The sequence below is a fragment of the Musa acuminata genome, chromosome BXJ3-3 (assembly GCF_036884655.1).
Source record: "Musa acuminata AAA Group cultivar baxijiao chromosome BXJ3-3, Cavendish_Baxijiao_AAA, whole genome shotgun sequence".
Lineage (NCBI taxonomy): Eukaryota > Viridiplantae > Streptophyta > Magnoliopsida > Zingiberales > Musaceae > Musa > Musa acuminata.
In genome coordinates, this window is record NC_088351.1 from 36,419,538 (window position 1) to 36,447,304 (window position 27,767).

The following is a 27,767-nucleotide window of genomic DNA, read 5'->3' on the forward strand; positions in this document are numbered from 1 at the left end:
TAGCCAAAGTAGTCCCTGGTGTTGGTGATGCTGCTTGTGGTAGTGTTGAAGGTGGGCTCTACGAATCGGATGCTCGAAAGCATTGAGAGCAGAAAGTAGGCACTAAGCATCGCCGAGAAGAAACAGCTGTATTGGGACGGGAAAGGAACGAGGGGATCTCTTTCTCTTTGGCTTTCCAATGGCCACATTTCAACCTCGAGGGATGCTTGCCGTGTTGGCCTTCGTCTCTATTCGACACTCGTAACCATCTATCTTCAATTTTATTCCCTGCAGTTTATCGAAGAAAAAGAAGAACTCAATCCTATTAACTCCGAATGCTTTTTGGGTACGCCTTGTGAAAGAATACAGACTGCTACAGGAAATTGCGGTAGCTAATTAGCTCACAACATGATTGACACAGACTGCTACACATCATAATTAGAAACATGTAAATGAAAACACCAACCAGAGAACGTCCACACCAAAAACATGGAGATTTACAGAGATCTAATTAAGCAATTGGATATAAGGAGAATAATGGTTTTGTGCAAGGAAAACTGATTTCAACAATTTCCGACACAACGTTATATCGTTATCTGAAGATACATGCTCTAACCAGTCGAACACATAATCAGAAAAGAAAGCGATCATCGCGAGATGGTTCCCGTATTTTGTCACCTCTCCCGGTATACACGAAGCAGAAAACAACCTTAAGAAGATCGAGATTGAATACCAGCGGCACGTTTCTGTTCATCGGTTCAATGATCACAAGATGGAGCATCCCTTGTGTGCCTTATTCTTCTTTTTCTTCTGCATGGATGGTTGAAGTGCTGCCTTGATGGCTGCATCAAATACTGCCTTGATATTCTGCACATCATATTTTATATCAACATAGATAGCTAGCAATTACACAGCAATGACTCCAAAGATGAGAGCAGTGGAAATAACATACTTGTTGGGTCTTTGAACTGCACTCAACGTATGACGGAGCGTCAATAACCTTCCTCAGCTCTTCACCCTTGTATAATAAGAAAAAGAACAAAGCAAGAATCATCATAAGCTACTTTTGCGCATGATGACCAACAAACAGAGACAGAGAAAGAGAGAGTACCTGAGCAGTGGTAATGGGAACAGCACCTGGGTGATCTATGAAAAACTGCTGATCATCTCGAAGATCTGCAAACAATTCCATGTATATTTAGTTGGAGCAAGTACAAATGTAAAGAACCATTCACGCAAGTACTAGGAAGTACACCAGGCTAGAAATGGCTCTCTATGCGAAGACTCAATATTGGAAAATTAACACACACCAGAATGGTTTTCAAAGTAAAACATGGTGAAAAGTTCTGAAAATTTTAGTCCTGATGCAATCAGAAAGCCCTTAAAAGCTAGCGTTTTGTGAGTCCTGAACTAAACTAGCATGCAACACTTCAAAAGTCCCAGTAGATCTGTTTTGGAGTGCTCCCTTACTCCTGGTCCTTCATAGCATTCCACACACCATCATGACAAAGCCACAAAAAATCAAACGTTTTCTAGGAATGTTAGCTTCCCGCTGAGCCTTCCAACAGCTAAGAAATGTACAAGGAGTCCTGGAGTTCCTAACTGCAAACATAATTAACCTCTAAACTTGATGACATCAACGCAAAAGGTGTATACTGTTCTTCGACCATTGAAGGAAAAAAAGAGCACAGTTTCTATGCTAATCAGCCTTTGCAATCAAGCAGCTTAGCTGTACGTAATTTTTTCTTTGAACACCAACCATATAGATAATTGCATACTGTTCTTCAACCATTGAAGGAAAAAAAAGAGCACAGTTTGTGTCCAAAATGATTTTTCAAATTTCAACTGCCATCCATGCAGGCTAAGAAACTTGTGAAATCTCTTAACAAAGAAATATCTCAAAAAGCTTCCATGTTGATTACTAATGATCCTCAATTCAAAGTTATGAAGCTGTTCTAACTCAACATGCAAAATCCATCAGGCTTAGGGCCCAAATCAGGAACAGCTTCTTTGAACTCCATAAGTGAGAAACTGCTTTCTAACCTCAAAAGAATATCAGGAATCACAAGAATGATATCGTCCCAGTTCTCACAAAACCCAGTTGTCATGAGGAGAAAACAGTTCGAGATGGAGTTCTCCAAAGGCATTCTCAATTTCAGCATGATCATTCAATATTTGTCATGCAAGTTCAGATTAGAATTGTTCTTTCTGCATCTTCCATTAGATATAGCATAAAAGGTCTAGTATTCTAATCTCTGAACCATGGACCCCCAAGCACATCCTGGTAACCAGTTTAATCCTTAAAACTTCACCTTGTGATTAAATCTTCAAACTCACATGAAGTTATCCCAGAATCCAATTTCCTTCCATTTACCAGTTTTAATATCCTATTCAATTATGCTCATTTTGCATGTGTACTACCAAATTCAGATAATCAAAATTAGGAATCCAATTTCTAAATCCATAATAGACCTGTATAAATTTCACTTTAGAGGATTAATCAGGGTTATCCTATATAATAAGGCTTGGTTTTGGGCTTAATTAGAGCATTAATTCCATTTTTTTCTTGAAATATTAATAGCTATGACTAATTGGTTTTGACTAAGTTGGAGATGTAATTTGGCAGTTGAAGAAACATGAAATTAAGGGTTGACTTTTGGTTTTTCCAATTAATCAACCAAAAGACCCCAAATAGTTTTAAGGTCAAAACCACCACATTGTTTATGTTGGAATGAGAGATTCAGATGAAGCCTGGAATAATTTACAGATTGTAGGTCGAACTTTAGCTCTGTTCAGCTTTATATCTACCTATATAATAATTCATCCACAATAATCCTAATTTGGAATCCATTCAATGGAAACAAGAAGTCAACATGAACCTAAACAATGAAAGAAAAGTATTTGATCAGAGTTTTTAGACCTATTCTCAGTTCAATCAACTGTGTAGCTTATGACTTAGCAAGACACTATAATATCATTTAAAAATTAGCCGAAATAACTAAAACACCAGAATGAAGAATTAAAAACGCCTATCATGTACCATGAAACAAATCTAGTATCAAACCCTCAACGTTAACCAAAATTTTCATGTTCAAAGCATTATGGTTTGGATTCTTGAGCATGAAGTTACTATTGTATCTATTTTTGTTAGTTTGAAAATATATGGCATATAGAGATTAACAAAGAAGTAGATTAGTGATTCAAGGGTTGAGGGCCAATTATGGAATAGGAGATATGGTGGTGGCGATTGGGCATGAAAAAGACATGGTAATTGTTGGTTCCTGAGTGTCATTGACCAGAGAGTCAACACGGCCTGGTTTAGTCTCGAAAGCGTGGACCTGTCCTAGTAGCCCAAACGGATCGCTTGAGTGACAAGTGGACTCATGAGGCTTTACTGGCTCGCTGTCACGACCTTAGCTGGAATTGCCTAAGGCGTGAGGCACCCTTGCGGCCAAAGACTCGAAGCTAGCGTGCGTTGCCAAAGTCGCGGGTCACCAGTGAGGCAAAGACGCGAACTTAGCTTGCGTTGCCTAAGTCGCGCTTCGCCCTTGCGATCTTGCTCCGCAAGGATCAGCCACTTTGTAACCTCTTGCAGGTCCCGAAGGACCTGTAAAAGAGAAAGAAAGTTAGATCGAAAGAACGAGCAACGGACAAGTCCCGAAGTCTCGCGAAAAGGGAAGCTTTACAAGCAAATCGTCGAACACCTTGTGTGCACAAGAGAAGAGAGGGAGAGGGAGGAAAACAAGGCTTTCAAGGATGAACGAACAGCTGCAAGCCCACAAACAGCCGCTCACCTGGTCCCAGGCGCAACACCAAGTTCCCGTAAAGGTCACGGGCGAACTTGCGAAAGTGTTCAACGCCCGGTATATAACCGAAGCCCCATCCAGCCATGTGCCACCCGGGGGGTTCCTGGGTGCTGAGATGGCTGACATTTTGGTGAGCGGAGGCAGCACTCCGCTCACCTCCCGCGGCACGCGAAAACGGAGCCGTTTTGGGCTGTTTTGGGGCTGTTTTGCTCGGTTCGGTGAGCGATCGCTTTTGCAACGCTGCAGCTGGTTCGAACTTACATATTTACAGCAAAATGACCCAAAACCATGAGAAAACATGCTGTCAAGCAGCTGTACATGCGGGTGTGAGCGACGAACGGTTCGTTGAACGGAGTTGTTGCGGATGCGCGACGACCGTTCGTGACATTCTCCCCCACTTAAACTGTCGACGCCCTCGTCGACGCTTGTTGGTAGTTGTTGATGACTTCTTCTTCATGTCGCAGGGCGTCTTCAGGCTCCCAACTGGCTTCAGTTCGGGGAAGCTTTCGCCACTTCACCAAGTACTCTGTCTGTTCCGCTCCGCTGGGTAGCTTTATCTTACGATCCGCCAGAATGGTTTCCACTCGCTTCTCGTAGGAGGCAGTGATGGGAGGAAGCCGAGTTGGAACACTTCGAGAAGCGTCTTGCGGATCCGAATGGTAGGCCTTCAGGTTGCTGGCGTGAAGAACGTTGTGAATTTTGAACCACGCCGGCAGCTGCAACTTGTAAGAAACATTGCCTACTCTGCTGATAATTGGGAAGGGCCCTTCATACTTACGCACCAATCCTTTGTGAACTCTGTTCCTGAAGAATTGGAGTGATGCTGGTTGGAGCTTTACCAACACCAAATCGCCAACTTTGAACTCTTGTGGTCGCCTTCCCAAGTCTGCCCACTTCTTCATCCGTTTTGCCACCTTCTCCAAGTAAGCTCGCGCAATATCGGCATTTTGATGCCACTCCTTTGCGAAATGATAGGCTGATGGACTACTCCCAGTATACCCAATTGCCATAGTGTGCGGAGTCGACGGTTGTTGTCCTGTGATAATTTCGAAGGGGCTCTTGTTGGATGCAGAGCTCCGCTGCAAGTTGTAGGAGAATTGGGCGATGTCCAACAGCTTCACCCAATCTCGTTGATTGGCACTCACGTAGTGCCGGAGATACTGCTCCAAGAGTGAATTTATTCTTTCAGTCTGACCATCCGTCTGGGGGTGGAGGCTTGTAGAGAAGTATAACTTTGACCCCAACAATTTGAATAGCTCGGTCCAGAATCGTCCCAGGAACCGAGCATCCCGATCACTAATGATATTGTGTGGGACTCCCCAATACTTCACTACACCCTTCATCATCAGTCTAGCCGCCTCTTCAGCTGAACAATGTAGGGGGGCAGCAATGAAAGTTGCATACTTTGAAAACCGATCGACCACCACGAGTATCGATCCAAGTCCCCCTACAGGTGGCAAACTTGATATGAAGTCTAAGGAAATGGTCTCCCATGGCCTTTCTGGTACGGGCAACGGCTCCAAAAGTCCCACCGGCTTCCGCTGCTCCGCCTTGTCTTGTTGGCAAGTAAGGCATGTTCGAACATACTCCTCCACATCAATCCCCATCTTTGGCCAGTAGAAGGCCCTCTCCACGAGAGCCAACGTTCTGTGAATGCCGGGGTGTCCAGCCCAAAGGGAATCGTGACACTCTTTTAAGAGTTCACGCCTCAAATTGTCCACTCGGGGAACATAAACCCTATTCCCTTTTGTGTAAACAAGTCCCTCCTGGACCCAAAATCGTCGTGCCTTGCCTTCTTTGATGAGCTGCATCAGGATAACTGCCTGGGGATCACTATACAGTCCATCTCTGATTCGGGAAAGGAAGTTGGAGTGTAACTGACTTGCTTGGCCTCTGCCCTCCAGTTGTGCAGCATTCACGCATTCCACTTTCCGACTCAGCGCATCGGCCACGACATTCGCCTTCCCGGGCTTGTATTCCATTGCCATATCAAATTCAGCCAGGAAGTCCTGCCACCGTGCTTGCTTTGGGGAGAGCTTCTTCTGAGTTTGGAAATAACTCAGGGCGATGTTGTCTGTCCTCAGCACAAATCGCGACCCGAGAAGGTAGTGTCGCCAAACTCGTAGACAGTGAATCACTGCTGTCATCTCCTTCTCATGCACTGGATACCGCCTCTCGGTCTCGTTGAGTTTGCGGCTCTCGTAGGCCACCGGATGACCTTCCTGCATGAGTACTCCTCCAATAGCGAAGTCCGAAGCATCTGTGTGGACTTCAAAGGGCTCTCCATAGTTTGGCAATTTGAGCACTGGTTCTTCTAGGACAGCAGCTTTCAGGTCTTGGAATGCTATTTCACATTTGTCCGACCACTTCCAAGGCTGCTCCTTCTTCAGCAACTCCGTCAGTGGGGTTGCCCGCTTCGAATACCCGGCAATGAAGCGTCGATAGTAGTTGACGAAACCAAGGAAGGATCTCAACTCTGGCACCTTCTTTGGAGTTCGCCATTCCGCAACTACTTGCACCTTCGACTTGTCCATCCGAATGGAGCCATCACCGATTCGATGCCCCAAGAATAGGATCTCAGTTTGAGCAAAGTAGCATTTCTCCCTTTTTACGAACAACGTGTTCTCCCTGAGAACCTTGAAAATCGTCCGAAGGTGCTTGACATGCTCCTCGAGCGTTTGGCTGTAGACGACGATATCGTCCAAGTAGACGACCACGAACTTATCCAAATACTCCTTGAATAGCTGGTTCATGAGAGTACAGAATGTGGCCGGAGCGTTGGTTAAGCCAAAAGGCATCACCAAGAACTCAAGCGCTCCGTATCTGGTCACACAAGTAGTCTTTGCTTCGTCGCCTTCAGCAATGCGCACCTGCCAATATCCTGACCGAAGGTCGAGTTTTGAGAAATACTTCGCCTTGCCCAATTGATCGAACAAGTCCGCAATGAGCGGGATGGGATACTTGTTCTTCACTGTTACTTTGTTGAGGGCTCGGTAGTCGACGCATAATCGGAGGCTCCCATCTTGTTTCTTCTGGAAGAGAACTGGGGCTCCGAAAGGTGCTTTTGAGCTGCGGATGAGACCACCGCTTAGTAGTTCACCTAACTGCTTTCTGAGTTCTGCCAACTCTGGCGGGGGCATGCGGTAGGGTGGTCTCGCTGGAGGCTTCACTCCTGGCTCCAGCTCGATACTGTGATCCACGCCTCTGCGTGGTGGAAGAGTCTTCGGCAACTCGGGTGGCATAACGTCTTTGAACTCCTTCAGGACGTTCGCCACCACAGCAGGTTCTTGAATGACCTCTTCGTTGAGTGGCTCTAGCTTCATAGTAGCCACGAATGTCAGTTCGCCCTTTCGCACCCCTTTCTTCAATTGTAACGCCGAAATATGTTGGGGCTCCTTGGTTCCTCTCCGAGAGACGGGAACCACGCAGGGGTCATCGCCTCCCATCATACATAAGGAGTTCAAGAACGGCATCGGCACCAACTTCGCCGCGTGCATAAATTCCATTCCAAGAATCACTTGGAAGTCGTCCAGTGGCACGGCCATCATGTTGGTGTTTCCGCTCCAAGTCCCGATTTTGATAGGAACACCCTTCGCCAACCCGGAGATTCGCCTGGCCTCCGAGTTCACCGCTTTCACTCGGCTTGGGCTCTTCTCCAAGATCAACCCAAGTCGTTGTGCTTCACGATCGGCTATGAAGTTGTGGGTAGCGCCCGTGTCCACCATTGCACGGGTCATTTGGCCATTCAGCTTGATGTCTACGTACATCAACTCACCACTTCCGGCTTTCTGTTGCTTTGTCTTGTTGTTCTCCCCCACTTGACCCCGCATAGCGTTCAACAAACGCATTGCTCCCATTCGGGGTCCTTGCGACTCTTCGTCATCGCTGCTGGATTCTGAACTGCTCGAGCTAAGAGCAACAACTTTGCCCTTGTCCGATCGGGGAGGGTGGATGGAAGCCGTCAAAGCATTGAGTGCCTGTTTCTGTGGGCACTCCCTTACCATGTGCGGTCCTCCGCACAAGAAGCATCCTCCAGGTTTTGAGGCCTTGCCTTTAGGGTTCGGCCCTTTGTGTGAGCTCTTCTTCTTTTGTTCGCCCCCGAGCTCCTTCCCTCGAGAATGTTTTGGAGGGCGATTGCTTGAAGATTGTTTCCTTCTCGCCGGGTCTTCAGAGGAAACAAAGTCGGTGAGCCTTTCTGCAGCTGCAATTGCCCCGACCACATCGGTAACATTCCTTCGATTCAGCTCTTGTTGGGCCCATGGTTTCAAACCATCAAGGAAGCTGAACAACTTGTCCTTCTCGGACATGTCCTGTATGTCCAGCATTAGTGCAGAAAATTGCTTCACGTAGTCTCGGATGGTGGTACTTTGGCGGAGTTGTCTCAACTTCCTTCTTGCGACGAACTCTGTGTTCTCCGGTAGGAACTGAGTTCTCAACTCCCGCTTCAAGTCTTCCCATGTGTCGACTCGACACCGACCTTGTTGGATTTCCTCCCAACGAGTTCGCCACCAAAGTTTCGCATCTCCGTTCAGATACATTGTTGCTATAGAAACTTTGGTATCTTCAGAATCGGGCCTCGTAGCTCGGAAGTATTGCTCCATGTTGAACAAAAAGTTCTCGAGCTCTTTGGCATCTCTAGCCCCTCCGTATCCATGGGGCTCAGGTGCCCTCAAGTTTTGTGGCGGTGCAACGCGGGTGTTGCCTCCTCCCGCATTTAGCGTTCTTGTGAGCATAGCCACCTTTGCCGTGAGTTCCGCCACAACATCCTGTAAGTGTAGCACGGAGTCCTTGGTGTCATCAGACAGTCGGTCGACTAGGGCCTCGACCTTGTCGATCCTGGACTCCGCTTCCTCTTGCGAGCTCTCTACCCCAACAAGCCTTTGTTGGCCATGGTAGAGTTCCTCCATGCTCGCTTCCAGAACATCCAGGCGGGTTTCCGCCGTCGTGAGTCTCTCCTTATGACTCTTTTTCCCCGTTAGCGCACCAGATTGCGCTTCCTCCGCTCGCGGAGAGTTGCCAACTTCTCGCTCATCCTGTTCGCTGCCGCGATCCTCGTGAGCGGCTCCAACAGCATGAGAGCGAGTGTGCACATGCAGCCCACCTGCGGCTGCTTGGGGCAAGGTTCCGGCTTGCCCCGTCTTGCTTGATTCGCCACGATGCTTTGCCATGGCGAAGTTGCAAAGTTCGTTCGCTGTTCGATCGAAGAGCTTGCCCGCTCTGATACCACAATGTCACGACCTTAGCTGGAATTGCCTAAGGCGTGAGGCACCCTTGCGGCCAAAGACTCGAAGCTAGCGTGCGTTGCCAAAGTCGCGGGTCACCCGTGCGGCAAAGACGCGAACTTAGCTTGCGTTGCCTAAGTCGCGCTTCGCCCTTGCGATCTTGCTCCGCAAGGATCAGCCACTTTGTAACCTCTCGCAGGTCCCGAAGGACCTGTAAAAGAGAAAGAAAGTTAGATCGAAAGAACGAGCAACGGACAAGTCCCGAAGTCTCGCGAAAAGGGAAGCTTTACAAGCAAATCGTCGAACACCTTGTGTGCACAAGAGAAGAGAGGGAGAGGGAGGAAAACAAGGCTTTCAAGGATGAACGAACAGCTGCAAGCCCACAAACAGCCGCTCACCTGGTCCCAGGCGCAACACCAAGTTCCCATAAAGGTCACGGGCGAACTTGCGAAAGAGTGTTCAACGCCCGGTATATAACCGAAGCCCCATCCAGCCATGTGCCACCCGGGGGGTTCCTGGGTGCTGAGATGGCTGACATTTTGGTGAGCGGAGGCAGCACTCCGCTCACCTCCCGCGGCACGCGAAAACGGAGCCGTTTTGGGCTGTTTTGGGGCTGTTTTGCTCGGTTCGGTGAGCGATCGCTTTTGCAACGCTGCAGCTGGTTCGAACTTACATATTTACAGCAAAATGACCCAAAACCATGAGAAAACATGCTGTCAAGCAGCTGTACATGCGGGTGTGAGCGACGAACGGTTCGTTGAACGGAGTTGTTGCGGATGCGCGACGACCGTTCGTGACATCGCGGCGACCAATCCACGGTTATTTCGAGGTGCGGTTCGCCTACTAAAGGAAGTTTAGAGTCATCCCGAGGTGCACCTTGACCTTGTCTAATGATGCTCCACGCCACCCCGGGGTGCTCCTTAGACATGTCGGGACCCCTACATAATTGGTCAACGTTAAGGGATTTCCCGACCCGACCCCTTTGACGCTTAAGTCAGTAGAAAAAGTGGAGAAGATTTAGCAGAGCTCAGGAGAGTTTAGGTTGAGTCCCCCCTCGTCTAGTTTCGGGGGCTGGCTTTTATACCTGATTTATCGATGGAGGGTGGCCGGTTGTTTGTCCCCCCTTTAGCTTCTCATACCGTTAGGGGTTCATTTATGTCGATGACTAGTGAACATGTGTTCCCATTGATTATGTCGGAGAAGGATGGTTGGAGGCATGCCGTTTGTTAGGGCAGGGTCATGCCTGAAACGTATAGGAGATGGGGATTGGCATCAGGTGCCCGAAGAGTCGGGCCATGTCATTAATGCGACCTCTTCCGAAATTATGGCCATGAGTGACGGATCGCTTGCGACCAACGACGCAATCGAGGGGAAGTTCAGAGGACGAGTTTGGTTACTATGTACCGATGGTCGACTTGTGCGACTTCTCCGAGGATCATGTTCCGGTTGGGTGACCGCGTGAGGCGACGATGCGAGCTCTTGTGTGCGTGTCGATTCCAAGTGATGGCCGACGAATGGCCAGTCTAGCAGTGGAATGCCTATGCCATTGCTTTCCCTCTCATGCCTCATTGGCCTTTTTCCGTGGGTCAAGACAGGTGGAGGCTGGTGGACCATTTCCGTGAGTTGCTCATGCCTTTGCTTAGGTGGCAGGGTGAGTTGATAGCACTGTTATTTTTCCTATCAGTAATGAAAGGCAGCGCCACAGCAGCAAAAACTTTCCCATATTAATATGGTAAACTATTATTCTATTTTTCAGGACTAATATCCCATTTTGTTTTGACAAATGAACTCACAACTAGAAACATTTTGAATTTCCAATCTACACAAATAACACCATATATTGACTAGATGAACATACATGAGAAAATAATATGGTTATGCAATATAAAAATCACAAACAAATTAATACATTGGGGAAGAGTATTACCAAGCTTTGTTCCAACAAGAATTTGAGGCACACCAGGCGCATAATGCTTTAGTTCAGGAATCCACTGATGAGTTAAATAGAAAAATAAAATAGATGAGGAAAAGCAAAAGAATGAATAAAATTTGGCATGATATTAACAAAGATTCAAACAAAAAAAGAACTAATATTGATTTCTCACCTTCTTGGTCACATTCTCATAGCTAGCTTTACTTATAAGAGAGAATGCGAGCAGAAAAACATCTGCACCTCGGTAGCTCAATGGTCTTAATCTATTGTAATCTTCCTGGCCTGTTCCACTAAAACCCAATATTAGGTCGGATCTACCAAAACTTTAGACTAGAGGAAACAGCCAATGCAACAAAATAAATGTAGCAGAATAGATAATGAGGCTGGAAGAAAGAAAAGGTTGAGATACCTGCAGTATCCCACAAGCCTAAGTTAACTGTGCTACCATCAACCACAACATTTGCACTGAAATTGTCAAAAACAGTTGGAACATAATCCTGCATGCAAGGGGAAAAAAATTATATGTTTGCACAAGATGGGCACTGAAGTTATTCATTAATCTAAATCATATAAAATCCAAAATTGACCAAGTTAAACGGAAGCCATGTCTTCCAAAGGAGACAACTAATGGGACTCCAAAATGAATAATATTCCTTCAGAAGAGATCCTACTTCTCAGAAATTGAGAAATGCTCGATGTGGCTAAAATTTCGATTTCCGAAATCTTGGGAGAAGAGGGATAAAGTCTAGTGGCTAAAAAATGAAGCATGTCATGATATTGATTTGGATCATTTTGGATTCAAAGAATTTGGCAATGATGAAGATGATACGGATGAAAAGTGGATTACATTAATGTGCAGGTCTATGTTTGTATATACTCACTGTATGTGTATATGTATCTTGAATCAAACATAAGATACTTGTCAGAAAATAAGATTCAGGAAAGGTAAGCAATCTTTTATTTGATCTAGCCCCGTCACATTGCATTTCATTCATTTGAATGAAAAGGAGAAAAGATTTGAACTCTGTGCAGCAGGCTTATACAAAATTCCTGCTACTGAAGAAACAAAGAATATTTCATTCCAATATTTGCTACACTCAGTTAAAATAAATTTAATGCATTACTCATTAAGTTCTTTACATACTTGCAACAAAATAAAATTAAGGAACCTAATTAGATATTTTAGTTAGAATATACTTTTCTAAATCTGTATTCCACCATTTTTAACAAAATGAGATGAAAGTAAGGGAGACTTCTTAAGTTAAAAACCACATTCCTATAATCCTTCCTCAAAATCTAAAATAAAAGTAAAATCAAAAGTTTCCTTTTCGTTTTTCTTTTTAGTCAGACATTTGGTGCCATTAGTCAACTAAATACAAAATGAAAGCCAACATTGCCTCAGATCAACCAAACAAACCATGAAAACAACAAGTGGGCAGAAAAGGAAGCGTTTTTCCATCTACATTCCCTTGAACAACCTCAAAAAGAATAGATTTCCCAATTCCGCTCCTTTCCCTGTGCCTATTTCCCGAAAATCAAACCAAAAACGAAACAAAGCCCCCTCCTCTTTCCTAATTATAGAGGAAAACCATAAATTCGTTTTGCCTTTCTGTGTGTGTGCGTGTTTGTCATCACCTACCGTGGGGAAAGTATTGCTGGTGTAGGAAATAAGCATGCAGGTCTTGCCGACGGCCCCGTCGCCCACCGTGACGCACTTTATAAACCTCGACGCGCTCATCTCCTCCACCGACCCCCTCGCCCTTCAGCCTCCGACGCTCTACGTCGGCCGAAGGCCTTACGCCGAGAACAACCGGCGAAGCTCTGCGTACCTCCGTCACAAGACAGAGAGCGAGTCTGACAAACCCTAAATACAGAGTATATCCACTAATAAAATGATCTCTTCTTTTTGCCTTTGTTTCCTGTGTTTCCCTCATCAACTTTTCATTTTCTCTTATGAGAGAGAGAGAGAGAGAGAGAGAGAGAGAGAATGCAGGTTTGGGTTTGATTGAGTTGTGCGAGAGGAAGAGTTGGAGAAGGGAGGAAGAGGGAGCCGCGAAATGGTGCGGTTGACGCGGTCGTACAGAGATGGGAAACCGCTGAGTATATATATATATATATATATATATTGTATGTATGTATGTATGTAAATGTATATGTATATATGTATGTATATATGTATATGTATATTCATACATATACACATATATAATAAATTAGTGGCTCGCTCTCGCAAAGCAGAGTTAAATTAGCAATTAAAGAGCAACAGAGGGAAAAGAGATGTAAGCAAGGCGAGTCGGCTGCGGCCGCCCGTCCGCCGGGCCCCGCCTGGCGTCGCACCGGCGGTACAGCTCACAGAGAAGTCGAGCTTCATGAGGCTCTTCTCCGACAACAATTGGTTGGGCAGGCAGTTGTTGGAGAGGTCGAGCGTGGTGAGGCTCGGCATCTTCAGTATCTCCGGCGGGATCTCACCCCAGAACCTGTTTGATGAAAGTTTGAGCGTGTTCAGGATCGGCAGTGCCGTGATTTGTACCGGTATCTCACCCGTCAACCTGTTCCGACTGAGATCCAACGAGACGAGCGATGCGCAGTGGGCAAGATCGAGGGGGAACTCGCCGGTCAGCTCGTTCCCACTCAAGTTGATCATGGACAGTGCCTTGAGACGACCGATCTCCGGTGGGATCTCGCCGAACATCCTGTTACTGTTGAGTTCAAGTCTTTCGAGCGCGGAAAGGTTGCTAATCGCCGGCGGGATTGAGCCGGTTATCGAGTTGTTGGAGAGGATGAGCAAGCGGAGTTTGTCTCCCGCGATCACCGTCGGCAATTCACCGGAGAGGTTGTTGTCGTTGAGCCCGAGCATGTCGTTGGAGGGCAGATCGAAGAGCCCAGCGGGGATCGACCCGTTCAAGGAATTCTTACCGAGTCGGACCCGAGTCAGCGACTTGCACCCGCCGAGCTTCTCGGGAATCGGCCCGACGAGGCCGTTGTCCATCAGAACCAACCTCTCAAGCCTTCCGCCGGCGCAGAGATCTGGCGGAATCGTCCCGGTTATCCGATTCGACGCCACGTCCAGCGTCACCAGCCGGCCGTTCATGCCGAGCGATTCAGGGAGCTCGCTGCTGAAGTTGTTCTCCCATAACTTGAGTTCCACGAGACTCGGTAGCTCCCCGATGAACGGTGGAATGATATCTCGGAGATGGTTCATGAAAAGGTTCAATAGCTTGAGCTCCTTCAGCTCCGCGAAGCTCTCCGGTATCTCGCCCGTCAACTCGTTGATGGAGAAGTCGAGGAACTCCAACTGGCTGAGTCCGCCGAGTTCTGGCGGTATAGAGCCAGAGAGCCGGTTGATCTGGAGAAATAAGCCGTCGAGACGCTTCAACTGGCCGAGACTCGCGGGTAATGTGCCGGAGAGGCCGCATCCAGCCATGTCGAGTCGAACCAACGACGACAGCCTCCCAAACTCCCGGGGTATCCCGCCTTCGTACACGTTGTAGTACCCGATGTACATCTCCTTGAGCTTGGAGAGCCGACTGAGGCTGGGCGGGACGCGCCCGGTGAGGGAGTTGCCGTTGAGGCCGAGGAATTCGAGGTTTGGGATGTCATAGTACGCCTCCGGAATCACCCCGGAGAAGAAGTTTCCACCGAGGTGGAGGTACCGGAGGTGTTGTTGTTGTAGGCGTCGATGACCTCCAGCGCCGGGAACCCTCCTGGTTCTACCTTGGGGAACTCGCCAGAGAAGTTGTTGTTGGAGATGTTGAGCAGGCGGAGTGAAGGGAGGGCGACCAGCTCGACGGGGAGGGAGCCGCCGAGGCCGGCGCAGGAGACTGTGAGGTTGACAAGGTGGCGGAGGAGGCCGATATCGGGCGGGAGACTGCCGTTGAGGTGGACGAAGGAGACGTTAAGGGCGACTACGTGGGAGTCCTCGTCGCAGGTGACGCCGGAAAAGGAGCAGTGGTCAGGGGACGCGGCGGCCCAGTCGCCAAGCCCAGAGCCGCCTGGTCCCACCAAAGCGGCCTTCAGCTTCACTAGAGCACCGTGATCGCCATCACCATCTGAATCAGCTAAGAACAGAGGGCTAAGGACAAGCAGCAGCAGGCCGAGGCACCTCATCATTCTGCTTCTGTCTCTCTCTAAACTGGATCATACGACAGAAGGCGAGGGGAGACATATACCAGGTGAAGTGGAACAACGCATCAGCATCCGACGCGGATGAGAAGAGAGAACAAAGCAGCAGACTGAGGTATGCCTTCGTTCTTGTTCTACACTCTTTACTGTATCTATCTGCATCAGATGATACGAGTAGAAACAATGCATTAGCATGGATTATGTCAGAGAGTGAGTGGGAATCCATGACTTCTCCTCATAAACACTGGACTGGAATGTTTCTCCTCTCTAGAACGAGAATCCAGTTCTCAAGGTGGAGGGCGGGATTCGATCCAGTTGTGATGGAAAACATGCAATTGTGGGTGTGGAATAATCGACAAAGTAATGCTGCAAGCATCTCTCCGTGCTAATATGGGATGCTTAGTAAAGCGATGGGTGAAGAGAGATGGTTACAGCATTACTTTTGTCATCTCTAACCTAAAAAGCTGACTTTTTCCTATACCAAACTCTATAATAAAATGGTCAAAATGATTTATCCAAATTATATTGTATATCTTCTTTCCGAAAAATAAATATAATGACACACAGAGTATTAAAAAAAAATTCTTTTTTAATTGAAATTGTTTTATTTGTGTCCTTTTTAACTTCAGATAGTCCATAATCCATACAAAATCCAATATAAAAAAGACAAACAAATTATAGTGGCATGACACCATTCTTACCGGTGAAACTATCTCACACCTTCAAAAATAATATATATCAGATCAAATTTTGAACCATTAATCTTTTGTAAATAGATCTAATACATAATTCAGATATCATTTTTCAAGAATTATTCGTCTTATTCTCATGCATTATGTCCTTCAAAGTCAGATCTATTTACCTTTTCAATCTGCCCCTCCGAAACCTATCAATTCTGAAACTGTCAAGGCAAATATAGTGATCAGCAGCTATTCTCATTGCTGCTTTCTTTTAATCCATATGTAATACTTCAGATCAAATAACTATACAGGATGAGATAAATCATGGAATCCCTTCCAAGGCATTTACATGAGAGAAAGAAAAGGCTTAGTGCTCGTGAACACATGAGCTTATGTACAAAACTGAACTACTGGAAGCGCACCGAGCGTATTGAGCCCATCCATCACATCCAACACTCTTGACCTCTCCAGCTTCCAATCTAATGCCACATTGAACTCTTTGTCTGGAGAATTCTCACAGCTCCTATTCCGACCCCTATGTCTCCTGGCTCTCTTCTCCAAGTCCAAGCTTTTGCTTCTCCCTAATGTAATCTTCCTCAGGGTTACTTGCTCCAACATATTTATTTCGTCTTCTGAGAGTAGGGCACCTTCAATTCTACCATTGCATGCCTGAGATGGTTCTCGTATGGACTCTGAGATCACCACTGTTCCCTTATTTGGTTGACTTTGAACTGGGCTGGCTGATGTTAATCCATAACCCCTGTTCTTCACCTGGATAACTAGATGGTGAAGCCATACCACTAGTTCTAATATGTACTCCTCAGTTTTCTCTTTATTTGCGTGATGAAGCGTCTGGATACTGGCAATGCAGTTTTGCATGTCTGGTTTCTTGTTAATCTCAATACTGCAGAAGAACACACTGCTTAGATGCAATCACATACATAACAAGGAGATTCTGCTGTCATTTTCACATGCTAAGTTATTGCAAAACTAGAATAAAGACTAAAGGAAATGGAAGAATGAGTCCAGAACTAACCCCATGTTTGCCCACTCTCCTACCCATCCAAAACCTTGATGTGCTCTGATTAGATCAGATGAGAATAAAAAGAATTAAGAAACTGCAATAGCAATTCTAGCCTTGAAACAAAACATATGTAGCATAGATGAAAGTATGAGAGAGAAGGGGGGGAAACTATTTAGTAAATGTAAATAGTTAATGAAGGCATTTTAGATACCAACCTAGTTGTGTTTTCTGCTAGTGGAGTGATCCAACATAAGATTTTCTGCATCTCAGCTTTTATCTGAGCAACTGTATACTGCAGAAATGCAAATTAAAAAATAGCAGTTATCATTACAAGTTTTAACAATTAGAGTTTAAAGAATACACACCACAAGAGTTTCACCAGTAGCTAGCTACCTATCCAAATGTACAAAGAGATCTGATAGTACATTTAGGAGACTACAATCATAAATTTATCATACAATGAGAACATAAATGACTATACTAAGATGATCTTTTAATTTCTGGATTTGCTAAAGCTTCTGATATATTATTTTTTATACACTTAAATACAAGAATGTGATCTAATAAATGTACAGCTCAGTTTAACTTGTCAAGATCTTTTGGAAATTCATTATACAAAAATTGGTTAACTTGAATCAGCAACCTCGATCAGATCATTTTATGTATTAGGCAATGGATCTTTACCAGACCTTTTAATATATGCACCTAGGAAACTCAGCTACTAAAGCAAAACTCACTTGCACATCGTGAATGATCTCTTGGCATATTTTGTGTAGAAATTTGATGAAGTTGCCCATCTTTACATATGGGAACACAAAATGCTGCCGAATTTCGATACAAGTATTTTTGCTCCATAATGCATGAGTGGCAAAGATCACTGCAGCTTTCCAACAGTGTAAGAGTGTTGTTGGAAACATATCTTCCATCAAACTAGAAGAGGTGTGGTAGAGTTTCAAGTCCGATCACACAGGTGCAGCATCTTACAAATATGTAAAATTTATTTGTGTTCAACTTTATAATGATATTCTAAAATATGTAAATCAAGCAAGTCTTTTGTTAATATAAATGTGCTGGTCTAGGGAAGGTTCACAAAAGAAATATTGAAATGTCACAGAGAAAAAAACCTAATAGAGAAATAGAGGCTTAGCACTATAGTATAAACTGAACGAAGTACAACATACCTCTTCCTTGGCATCAAATGATTGTAATCGGGTACGAAGTGCTGCCTTCACGCGTGTAGGCAATCCTTGATATAAACTGTCCCTTGTAGTCGGAGGAAGGGATAGTGGTCGAGATACCTATGAACAAAATATTTTAAGAAAAACTCCATAAAGCATGAGAAACACCATTTCTTAACCATAGTTCACCAAGTACTAATTGCTTGGCGTGTAGCTGGATCTCTCAGCTCCATATGTCAGGACATATAACTGAGATACATACTTTGATATGAGAAGCAAAGGATATTACTTCGCATCTGCTTAAAACGAGCAGGAAGCACTATCAGTGATAGAAAACATATTGTATCCCAGGTATACTTACTATATTATCAATCTGGTTGATGATGTTAGCATAATGCAACGCGAGACCAGAAGCACCTAAGGTTTGATTCTGAGCTGGCTTATAGTCTATTAAGTTGCAACCTGCAATTTGCTCAAACAGGTTTAATATTACAGTTACAAAGATCTCAACAATATACTTTCCAAATGGCTAAAAAAAAGGTATGGCAAGGATCAAGATAATCAACTTCAGCATAAGACTAATAGAGTACAGACCCTTTTTCTACATCCACAGATAATTCTGTATCTTTTTAGCACCCTTTTAAGGTGATGCTAAGAAATATATACATATAACTTGTCACGATTATTCCAAGGAAAAGATTTGGACAAATATATTAACAAAAAAATAATCACAACAGCTAGGTGTCATCTTACATGTACCTTTTCAATCAATGAACATCATGAATAAATAAAACATAATACCAACAGAATGTTTATTAATGAAGTTATTTAGTTAATAACATCGCAGAATTACTCAAACCGTTCTTGATTGCCATATGATGATGGAGCAGTATATCAACAGAACGTTTATTAATGAAGCACATTGAAAAAAGAGTATGACAAGAATCATACTGTTATTTAGTTGATCACATCGCAGAATTAAAACTATTCTTGATTGTCATATGATGATGGAGCAATGCTTTTATCTAAACCAATTTGAAGACTCACGACAAGAATCCAGAAATTATAACTCATGAAAAAAGCACAAAGGAAATGAAGTTTCTTCCATTCTCGACAAGAACAAATTATAATGCATCTTATCCAGGAATTTAAACACAGCATACTTGGAATGGAATATTAATGATTACTTATTGTAAGGCTCTTATTTTCACCTTCATTAGATTTTGTTTAAACACAATTCAAGACGAGAACTAAAATATCACTGTATACTGCTCCATATAAGTAGTCCCCAATGGTCCACATGTTGATTGGTTCACAGCTCTGCAATTTTAATAGATATTAGGTTTTGTTCAGAATATGATTGGTATGGTTGATTGCAACTTACAAGGGAGCCTTATCACAGTTCACAATACATGATCCCCTCTCTTGCAACCAACCCATTCTACTAGTTGAGGAGGTGACAATGGTCAGGGAAGAAGATGAAGAAAGAATAGGAGCTAGAGGCAGCTAGGTCTTGGCAGGTCTTGAGGTGGGAAGGCAAAGAAGAAAAGCATAGGGGCATGAGAGAGGTTCCTAGTAGCCAGACATGAAACTGATCCTAAAAGGTTTAAAGAAATTAATATGAAGAGTTAAGACATCATCATTCTCAAAAATGTTGTCAATAGACTCAATACCAAATTTGCAATAACATACCAGAAGTTTTAAATGATTCCCAAATCTGCTTATACAAAAATGTAACAATGTCTACAAGCTTTTCCACCACCTGCAAAAACAATGAATATGTTGGAGAACTTTTTTAATAATAATAATAGTAATAATAAATATATATATATATATATATAAACTAAACCATCTGGACAATGGTCTTTTTACATATTTAAAATGAAGTCATAATGGTTAGTTCATAAGAATCCAAGAACAAAACCATTACCTCCTCCAAGTTTCTGGACCAAAGGGATTTCTTTTTCAAACTCTTCACAAGCTTCTTTTGGCGTTTCAGTTCACTGTTCAAAAGACTCTCTGCTCATGTAAAAAGTGGGTAGAAGCCAATAAAATGACATTGCCAAACTATCAGCAAAAATACTACTAGTTCAACAAAAATGGAAGCATCAGCATGCATTTAATCCCAAAAAAGAAAAAAACACAGTAATATTACAAAAAAAAATTAATTAACGGCTAACAATTCAAAGCTGAATCAGATAATTAATAACCTTGTCAATGAGACCCAGACTAGGAATAAACCAAATGGTCTAAAAATGGCAGAGTCCATAAAGACTAGAGATGCATGGGACCATAACATAGAACTGAAAGAAAACCTGCCTTTGTATTTAACATGTCTAAGGAAGCCTCTCTAAGAGACTAACCTATCAAGTAGGAAAATATAAATTCAATCTAAAGATTCTAAAATAAGTTGTTTTATTTGTTACTTAGAAAAGGAAATATAATTGTGTACTGTATGGGATATGGCGTAGCTTAATATCCAAACCTCATAAACTATTTATGTTTTCTTAACATCAAGCAATACTTCCAATATGCAGTCAAAGTCAAAACATGCACAAGGAATAAATCTCCAGTCAGTTTCCCATTTGAATCTTAAAAAAAGCTTACTAGCTTACCCTGTCTAGCTGCAGGTATCAACTCTTCTTCTTGAAGCTTCCTTCGGTAATCCTGCTCATATCTATCTAGAGCATGTAACTCGTGATAAAGCTCCTAGACATGCAAGATGGTTTAGTTGATCATAGGCAAACAATGAAGAACTATTTTATAAGATAAGACTCATCACATTTGTTCATACAGACCAATAATCATGCCGATGTTTGCATAATTCTTTATCAGAAAAAGATTATCAACTTCTCAATGAACTTGATGTCCAGAAAATGGGAATTAAAGAAAAACAAAATTGTTCCTGATCACAAAATGTGTCTTAGGCTGTTTTCAATGAAGACAATTAAATGTTTGTGTTAATTAACTTAAAACTAGGGAACATGGTTCACTAAGAAAAGTTCATCGATCAAAAAACAATTTATAATTCTGCAAAGTTGACCATTTCTATTAGATAATATAAAATCACCAAGACTTCCCAATTGTTTAATTGCTGAACATAAGCATATGGAAGCAAATTTAATATATGGAAACAAGTAGTTTATTCTTTAGTGCACAACACAAGTTGAGCGAATGCTAAACTTGTGATATGACTGAAAATTGCTCAAGTTTATATGTTTCCATCGAACAATTAAGATGTGGCAGTTCAATCAGATGGTAGCCCATCAATCCATGTTATAGCCTAAATATCAAGATTAAACTTTTTTTTTAATTTTTTGAAGGGTGTACTGCTGGTAATGGTACAGCCAATACAATAACAGTACTGGTTCTAAATCTTAGTTTTCACAATGACAGATAAAATTAAACTATCTATTAACTAAAGTCTCAACTATTTAGGTTCAGCTACATGGATAAAAAAACCAGCCTTATTTGACCTACAAATAGCAGAACCAAAAAAATCGATGAGCGAAGAGCTTGCTTTGTCAAATAATGAACATGATTTGAGCTATGGCAGCCCTTTTAACTGATTAACTATGAGAATGGAATCTGGAGGCGACAGAACCCAATAATACCGAAAAGGAAAGAAAAGAACAAACATATGAGCAAAATTTAATGAACTTAAATGGAAAGATTCATCGAAACCTTTGGCACAAAACCTAGAATTTCATTCACCAAATGCTATAAGAATGTGGATTTCTAAATGTCAGATGGAAGCATATTCTTCCTCTTTTTCAAATCACTGATGAAAAACTATTTAGGATAAATAGAGACTATTAACAGTTTTATATCAAGATGTACTTACAGAAGTACTCTGAGCCAAATATATTAAGAGTTGCATCATCATTTCTGCCTCCTCTTTTGACTGTTCTGTGGGCGTCATATCCAAACTCAATCTGAGGAAACAATCAGCCATCATATTTCAAATTGAAAGTCTGTTTTGGACAACTTAAAATGCTTTGCAAAGTGTGACATCTTACTTCTCAAAATAGCGACCTAGATTGTGCCATGTTGGGTCTTTACATAGGTCCCCAAACCTAATTACTTCTCTTGAAAAAAAGTCAAGTTCTTCTCTGTTACAGTGATACAAGAACAGCTATGCATCAGATCAGGTTCCAGAAACAACTATAATACAAGTTAATAAGATGCGACATCTGTAGATTGCATTACTAACCCCACCTTTTGTCAGCGGCAGTGATCCACAGCAACTCATTAGCATCTGCAGAGATTAGTTTTCTTACTCCATCTGACTGCAAAACTTCTTCTTTCAAGATATTGATGTTTTCATCTGAAAGACTTCTCCATAAGTTGGCTCCTTTAGCAATTGTATTTGCCACTTCAAATGCTAAGATGGAAATTTTATATCCTCGGGCCGTCACTCCGGATGTGAATCCACTGCTAGGATTCAAGTTTGACATGCTACTTCCAAGGGTATCTAGAACCTCTACAGCTTTCTCCAGACCAGCAATGCTAGCTCGTCCCAGGATTGAACTTGTTTCTGGTACCTAAGAAATGTCATCACCAATAGTAGTCAGTTAAACTGGAAAATAATATAACCCTTTTATGATAATTCATCGTTCATGGACTCGTAAAACAATGACTATTGTTTTGTTTCTGTCAAAACATAATACAATATAATAAAGACATTTCTGCTTGAGAACTTTCTATCATTGAACACAAATAAGTGGTGGATCTGGGCAATTGGTGACTGCTTTCCAGTTGTCATGTCCAATCATTTATTGGCAATGATCAGAATCAAATTCAAACAATTACAACAAAGACAAGCACATCTTGATCTCACAGAAAACATATGCTTTTAGATTCATTACATGTCAAAGCGTTAACAAGAGATACTTTAAAAAAGGTCAATAACTATGAACTCGTGTTTTCTATGATTAACTTTTCCAAAAACCCTCTGATTTTTCATTGCAAAATGCACAAAGTAAAGCATAAGAAAACAAGAAAAAAATTAGTATTGGCGGTGAAAGTTTTAAATATTGTAAAAGTAGAATTTAGGTTTGACAATGAATGAATTATACTTCTCAAATTTATTGTCACTGTCCAAACTGTTTGCTTAAGATTTATATTACGTTTCTTTCCGTTGCAGTGAATACTGGTTTAATATGTTAATTCTTATTCCTATATTCTGAGTTAGTTTTAGAGCTATATCACAGTGTTGAGTGGTTCTAACCAAGGATTATGTTACCGCTCGAACTGGTATAGTAGGGACGATATATACTGGTCCAACCACCAGTCAGCCCTTGGACCAGCGTAAACCAGGCAGTTGAAGCCTGGTATAGGGATTACTACCCAGTAAAGTCCTTGTACTGGGTTCATCGCCCAGTACAGACCCGGTAACCACCAAGCAGATAACATCATTAAGAAGTAATATACAAGTGTTGCTGAAATAGGTCAACATGGTAAGTAAGGAAAAGAGTAGAAAAAGGAGAAAAGGCAAGAGAGAGGTCCACATACACCTTCAACATAAAACCCACCAAAGATTCAAAGGGACTTTTGAATCAATTGGCAAGACAAAGGGTAGATCAAGTTATAGAGCTTAAAAATATTTGGACTAGATTGATCAAAAAAAAAAAAAGAGGATAGCAAAGTCGAGCAATTAGTGATAGACCAACCACCCAATGAAAGTCACAACAAAGAAAAATATATCAACAAAAAGCAGCAACATCAACACAACAATTCTCTCTTCATTAATCAGTAGAAAAGAAAGAAAAGAATTGAGGCATATCAAATGATGATCTACATTAGAGGGCAGTTCAAAGAAATTGCATATGAGGTTTTTGTGACATGTGAAATTGTCCATGAGTAGGCAATAGATTTTTTCCTGATATCATGATGGAATCTCTCCATTATTAGCAATCCTTTATATACATGTGAATTTTATCATATTCTTCAACTTTGACAACAGTACCCAGCTTTAGTGTATCCTGAATGTATCTTTTAGGAAAGAGTTTGTGGGATCAAAATTTCTTAAATTAGGAAAAGAATGGCTATTGATAAAGGCATATATCTTTAGTTATTCTGATTCATATTTAATAGGGTATTCTAATATATCTTTAATAGATAATTAGAGTTCATAATCAATGAAGGTGTAGCCAATTATATATCATGAAAGGGTATTCCAACAAAAAGATCAAATGTTCCTTGCAAAATAGTGTGCAACTGATTTGAGAAATAAAAGATGTGAAAGTTCTGGCTGACAGTCTAATGGTCCTCCCAGTTTCTCTGTTTGTCAGTCTTTTTCTTCCTTTCTATGAGAATAGTACAGCAGATTCCCTCCACTTCTATCTTGCCATAATTAATTCTTTAGCACCTTCTTGAATGCCCTATTGAGGTCAGACATCCCTAATATTCTATTTGGATTTGTTCCCACAACATTTCTATGTCATCATTGTGGGATGTCTTCTCTGTCAAACCCTACCAACAAGACATGTAAAGCATGACCAAAATAAAAGTTAAGTATGCAAATACATAAACATATGCACAGTTTCATTTTACATACACATAGAGAAACAAAGATCAAATTTGCCAATAACCAATGATTTGACAATTCAAGGAGTGCCCTTAACACTCAAGCACAGCACATAACATCCCAGCACTGAGGAAGCATGCAGCATGATTGTGTCAGTATATAAAATATGGAATATCAAATTATCAATCATACTTGTACTGCACAGCATGGCATGGAAACCATGATGTGTACTCCAATAATCATGTAGCAGGCTATACCTAAATCCCAGATTCTAGATAGCTAAGCTCATGCGAAATCCACCTAGAGGAAGTCCATCCCTAAGATACTTGAACCAAATTTTAAAATACATATCTGATACAATAAAGGAAACCTGTTGAACTTGGACGACCAAGTCAATTCGGACCCAGAATGGGCATAACCCCAAAATATAATTAAAATTTATTTAATACTGGTATTTGGTAGGTAAGTACATTAATAACATACCGATACCCACTCAGATGACTACAGTATGATCAGTGTATTGTCAAACTTCAAACCATAACTTGAACAACCACAACCAGAGATAATCTTATCGTGTTCCCACATCGACTAACACAAGCCTTCCCCCTCAATTTATATGCTCCTTGACGACCTGTCCGCACAACAAAACTCTCAAGTAATTTACCTTTACCGCCAAAGACTAATTCTACAAAGTACTGCTCCAAATTTTCTTAATGGGACAAAAACAAATGCCCCTCACCTTTCTTAAGTCTTCAAACTAAATGCACCTTAGCCCGTACTACCTCTCTTGAAAGTGCATTCCAGATTCTTTGCAGGCTTCACTGAAACACATCGGATCCACTTATGTAAGGCAAAAATCCCATGTGTCGTTTTTCACCTACTATGTAACCACAAAAGACTAGATGCAATACATTTAGAGCTCACATAGAAACTCAACGCATGGATTGGCAAGGTGGCATCATCTGCAAGTTCGATATATGCTTCGACATTTTGTCCATTCTTCCTCAATGCATTGCATGAGCACCCATATGGCATGTGACATGGAACATCATCTGTTAGTGGTCACAAAGCAGAACAGAATTGCACAATGTGAGTTGACTAGCATAGAGATTTCTAATTGAAGGACTTCCAAAATAGTTATATAATTCAACAGTATCCATTGATTATTACCATTTTCATATGTTCAATTATCAAGCTAAACACTCATTGTATGACTGTATCATTGTCCACTTACTGCTCTGATCGCTAACTTCCTAAACTTTTTGTACATTTTGCAAAATGATTTTCACGAGCATCCATTACGTTTGCACACTTGTAGGTCGTAATAATCAGGTTCGTTCACTTTCCCATGTCCACTTTCTGAGCTCAACTATATTGTATCAAAGTCCAAATTACTGCTCTAACCCCTATATTCCTAAAATTCTTGTACATTTTGCAAAAAGATCAAGGGTGACCATTAGGCATACATACTCATAAATCCTCCATGTAAACCCAAACTTTGGGGAATAAAAACAAGAAATCTCATATCTTATTCAATTATCCCAATCTCTCTGGTTCACAGACAAGATTGCAACTCGGTATTCTTTTTTCTTCTTTCCTGCTGTGAAAAAAAATAGAACCCGATATGCACCGATGACCCACTAAAAATACTCAGATCTCCATGTACGATACATTCAACTTAGCCTCACTACCAGCATATCATCATCTCCGGCTCATTTTCTTGCCGACTTCCTGTATCGCATCGGAGAGCTTTTAAGCCTTCATCCAGAACACTTTCACAAGCTCACTGATAATTCTCTAATCATGTAGCTCGATCGCCCAAAACCACAAGTAAAGAAATCAATTCAAGCAATAAATGAAGCACCTTTCCGGCCACGGCCTTGGTCGGTACCACTCGGAGCTCGCCGGAATCGAAAAGCTTGTAGTTGCTCTTCCGATCTCCAAAAGTACCAACCTCCTCCGCTCCATCGGCGTACAAAGCATCCTTCCTCTCCTTCCTATCACTCCTGCTTCGGCTCGAGCAAACGCAACCCATCTCTTACCCTCTCGATCGGGGCACCTGCAGCAGAGACCTAATCGAGGAACCAGAGCCCTAGGATTCTCCTTTTACTCCTCCTGCCCCGGTCCGCGGGGCGCGGTACTTATCCAGGGTTCCCCGCCCTCGTCCTGGCTCATCGCCGTCTTCGCTCGTGTTCTTCGGATTGACTCGTTCGCGTGTGTCGGGAGTCCAAGTTCGCAGTCGGAAAGCGAGGTGCGGCTGGGGGCTGTTTCTCGCGCCCCGAATTTACCGTCCTGCCCTTCCGTTAGCCCCACGGCGGTCCGCGTTGGCCGCAGGACCGCGCGACCCACGAAGAAGGGCCTGTTTTGCCAAAAGGGTCGCCTCACCCGACCTCGACGAACCAACTGCCGTCCCACCTGCCCTCTGAGTCGAAGCCAGTGGGGGCCAACGTGGGTCCCATAACCCGATTTAACCGAGAGGCATTAGGCAGGCGGGGTGAGAGAAGTGGGTACCGAGGCTATGCTTCTCGACGGACGGTTTGGGAGCGAGCGGGTAAGCCGCGAACGAACGGCGGGGGAACGAGTCGCTCGCCTGCCTTCCACCCCCGCGGGGCCCACTAAACGCGTGGTGATCGGACACCGCCGGGTCGGTCTGGGAGTCCAAAGTGGGGACCACCGGGCCGGCCATAATGATAATTACAATAATAACATAACAGTAATAGGATGTGTGGGTCCCCGTGTCTGGGTTAATCGCAATTGAGGGTCATCTTTCTTTGTACTGCATTTGCCGGTTCGATCGGAATGGATAGGTTCAATCGAGACCATGATTTGCCGGTTCGGACCGGATCTAATTGGATTAGAAATAAGGTAGGGGGGTCGGAGTATAACTCTAAAGGGCTCGTTTGGACCTATGGTGAGATGGCCACTGTCGAAAAGATTAATCCTTAGATGAAATAAACCTATATCATCTAAGAAATGAGGTGGTTGAAGTCAGATATATATATATTGACTTCAGTACTCATGAATTTGAAGATATTTTTTTTTTGGGTTATATCTTCATTGTGAACAAATGTGAACTTGATATTGATTGGACAAGAAAAACAACTCCAAAGACAAATTTGGCGTCAAGATGAAATCACAACTCAGTAGTCATTTTCTGACCCACATGAAGACAATAAATCACTTGTTCATATGCAAATGCATCATCATCAACAAGGGCAAGTATCTTGCTTGAATGGATGGAGCACAACTGCAGGAATTTTGGCCACAAATTGAAGGTAAATAATTTTGACCAAT

General features: G+C 42.8%; 3 protein-coding genes across 10 annotated transcripts; all 3 read right to left on the reverse strand.

Annotated features, from left to right (window-relative positions):
* Window positions 1-131: 131 nt before the first annotated feature.
* Window positions 132-13,005, reverse strand: LOC135633143 (rac-like GTP-binding protein 5). 2 transcript variants are annotated; one of them, XM_065142266.1, is made up of 8 exons: window positions 12,580-13,005; window positions 11,350-11,437; window positions 11,113-11,222; window positions 10,935-10,998; window positions 1,091-1,155; window positions 932-997; window positions 713-846; window positions 132-267 (listed from the first exon to the last, which is right to left on the reverse strand). In XM_065142266.1, the coding sequence occupies exons 1-7, from the start codon at window positions 12,676-12,678 to the stop codon at window positions 745-747; spliced, it is 594 nt and encodes a 197-aa protein (XP_064998338.1). In that variant the 5' UTR covers window positions 12,679-13,005; the 3' UTR covers window positions 132-267; window positions 713-744. The 2 variants fall into 2 exon arrangements, with proteins under 2 accessions (XP_064998338.1, XP_064998337.1); XM_065142265.1 differs by lacking the exon at window positions 132-267 and having other exon boundaries at window positions 484-846.
* Window positions 13,006-13,185: 180 nt separating this feature from the next.
* Window positions 13,186-14,445, reverse strand: LOC135632568 (leucine-rich repeat receptor-like kinase protein THICK TASSEL DWARF1). Its single transcript, XM_065141177.1, has one exon. It carries the CDS (start codon window positions 14,443-14,445, stop codon window positions 13,186-13,188), a length of 1,260 nt encoding a protein of 419 aa, XP_064997249.1.
* Window positions 14,446-15,978: 1,533 nt separating this feature from the next.
* LOC103978719 (protein PSK SIMULATOR 1) lies at window positions 15,979-26,754 on the reverse strand. 7 transcript variants are annotated; one of them, XM_065143736.1, is made up of 14 exons: window positions 25,385-25,507; window positions 25,213-25,294; window positions 24,957-25,104; window positions 22,163-22,488; window positions 21,964-22,056; window positions 21,789-21,879; window positions 20,560-20,653; window positions 19,875-19,963; window positions 19,637-19,706; window positions 18,306-18,406; window positions 17,948-18,064; window positions 16,982-17,058; window positions 16,779-16,823; window positions 15,979-16,646 (listed from the first exon to the last, which is right to left on the reverse strand). In XM_065143736.1, the coding sequence occupies exons 4-14, from the start codon at window positions 22,399-22,401 to the stop codon at window positions 16,133-16,135; spliced, it is 1,530 nt and encodes a 509-aa protein (XP_064999808.1). In that variant the 5' UTR covers window positions 22,402-22,488; window positions 24,957-25,104; window positions 25,213-25,294; window positions 25,385-25,507; the 3' UTR covers window positions 15,979-16,132. The 7 variants fall into 7 exon arrangements, with proteins under 7 accessions (XP_064999808.1, XP_064999810.1, XP_064999807.1 ...); XM_065143738.1 differs by having other exon boundaries at window positions 25,398-25,506; XM_065143735.1 differs by lacking the exons at window positions 24,957-25,104; window positions 25,213-25,294 and adding an exon at window positions 26,338-26,477 and having other exon boundaries at window positions 25,398-25,525.
* Between the last annotated feature and the right edge of the window lie 1,013 nt (window positions 26,755-27,767).

Coding starts and splice junctions, on each gene's coding strand:
- LOC135633143 (XM_065142266.1), bottom strand. CDS start 12,678: ATGAGCGCGTCGAGGTTTATAAAGTGCGTCACGGTGGGCGACGGGGCC. Junction 11,438..12,579: donor CCAGCAATACTTTCCCCACG/GTAGGTGATGAC, acceptor CCTTGCATGCAG/GATTATGTTCCAACTGTTTT. Junction 998..1,090: donor TTCCCATTACCACTGCTCAG/GTACTCTCTCTT, acceptor TTATTATACAAG/GGTGAAGAGCTGAGGAAGGT.
- LOC135632568 (XM_065141177.1), bottom strand. CDS start 14,445: ATGTACATCGGGTACTACAACGTGTACGAAGGCGGGATACCCCGGGAG.
- LOC103978719 (XM_009394616.3), bottom strand. CDS start 26,508: ATGGGTTGCGTTTGCTCGAGCCGAAGCAGGAGTGATAGGAAGGAGAGG. Junction 18,065..18,305: donor TCAACCAGATTGATAATATA/GTAAGTATACCT, acceptor TTTTGTTCATAG/GTATCTCGACCACTATCCCT. Junction 17,059..17,947: donor CATTTGATGCCAAGGAAGAG/GTATGTTGTACT, acceptor GCATTTCTGCAG/TATACAGTTGCTCAGATAAA.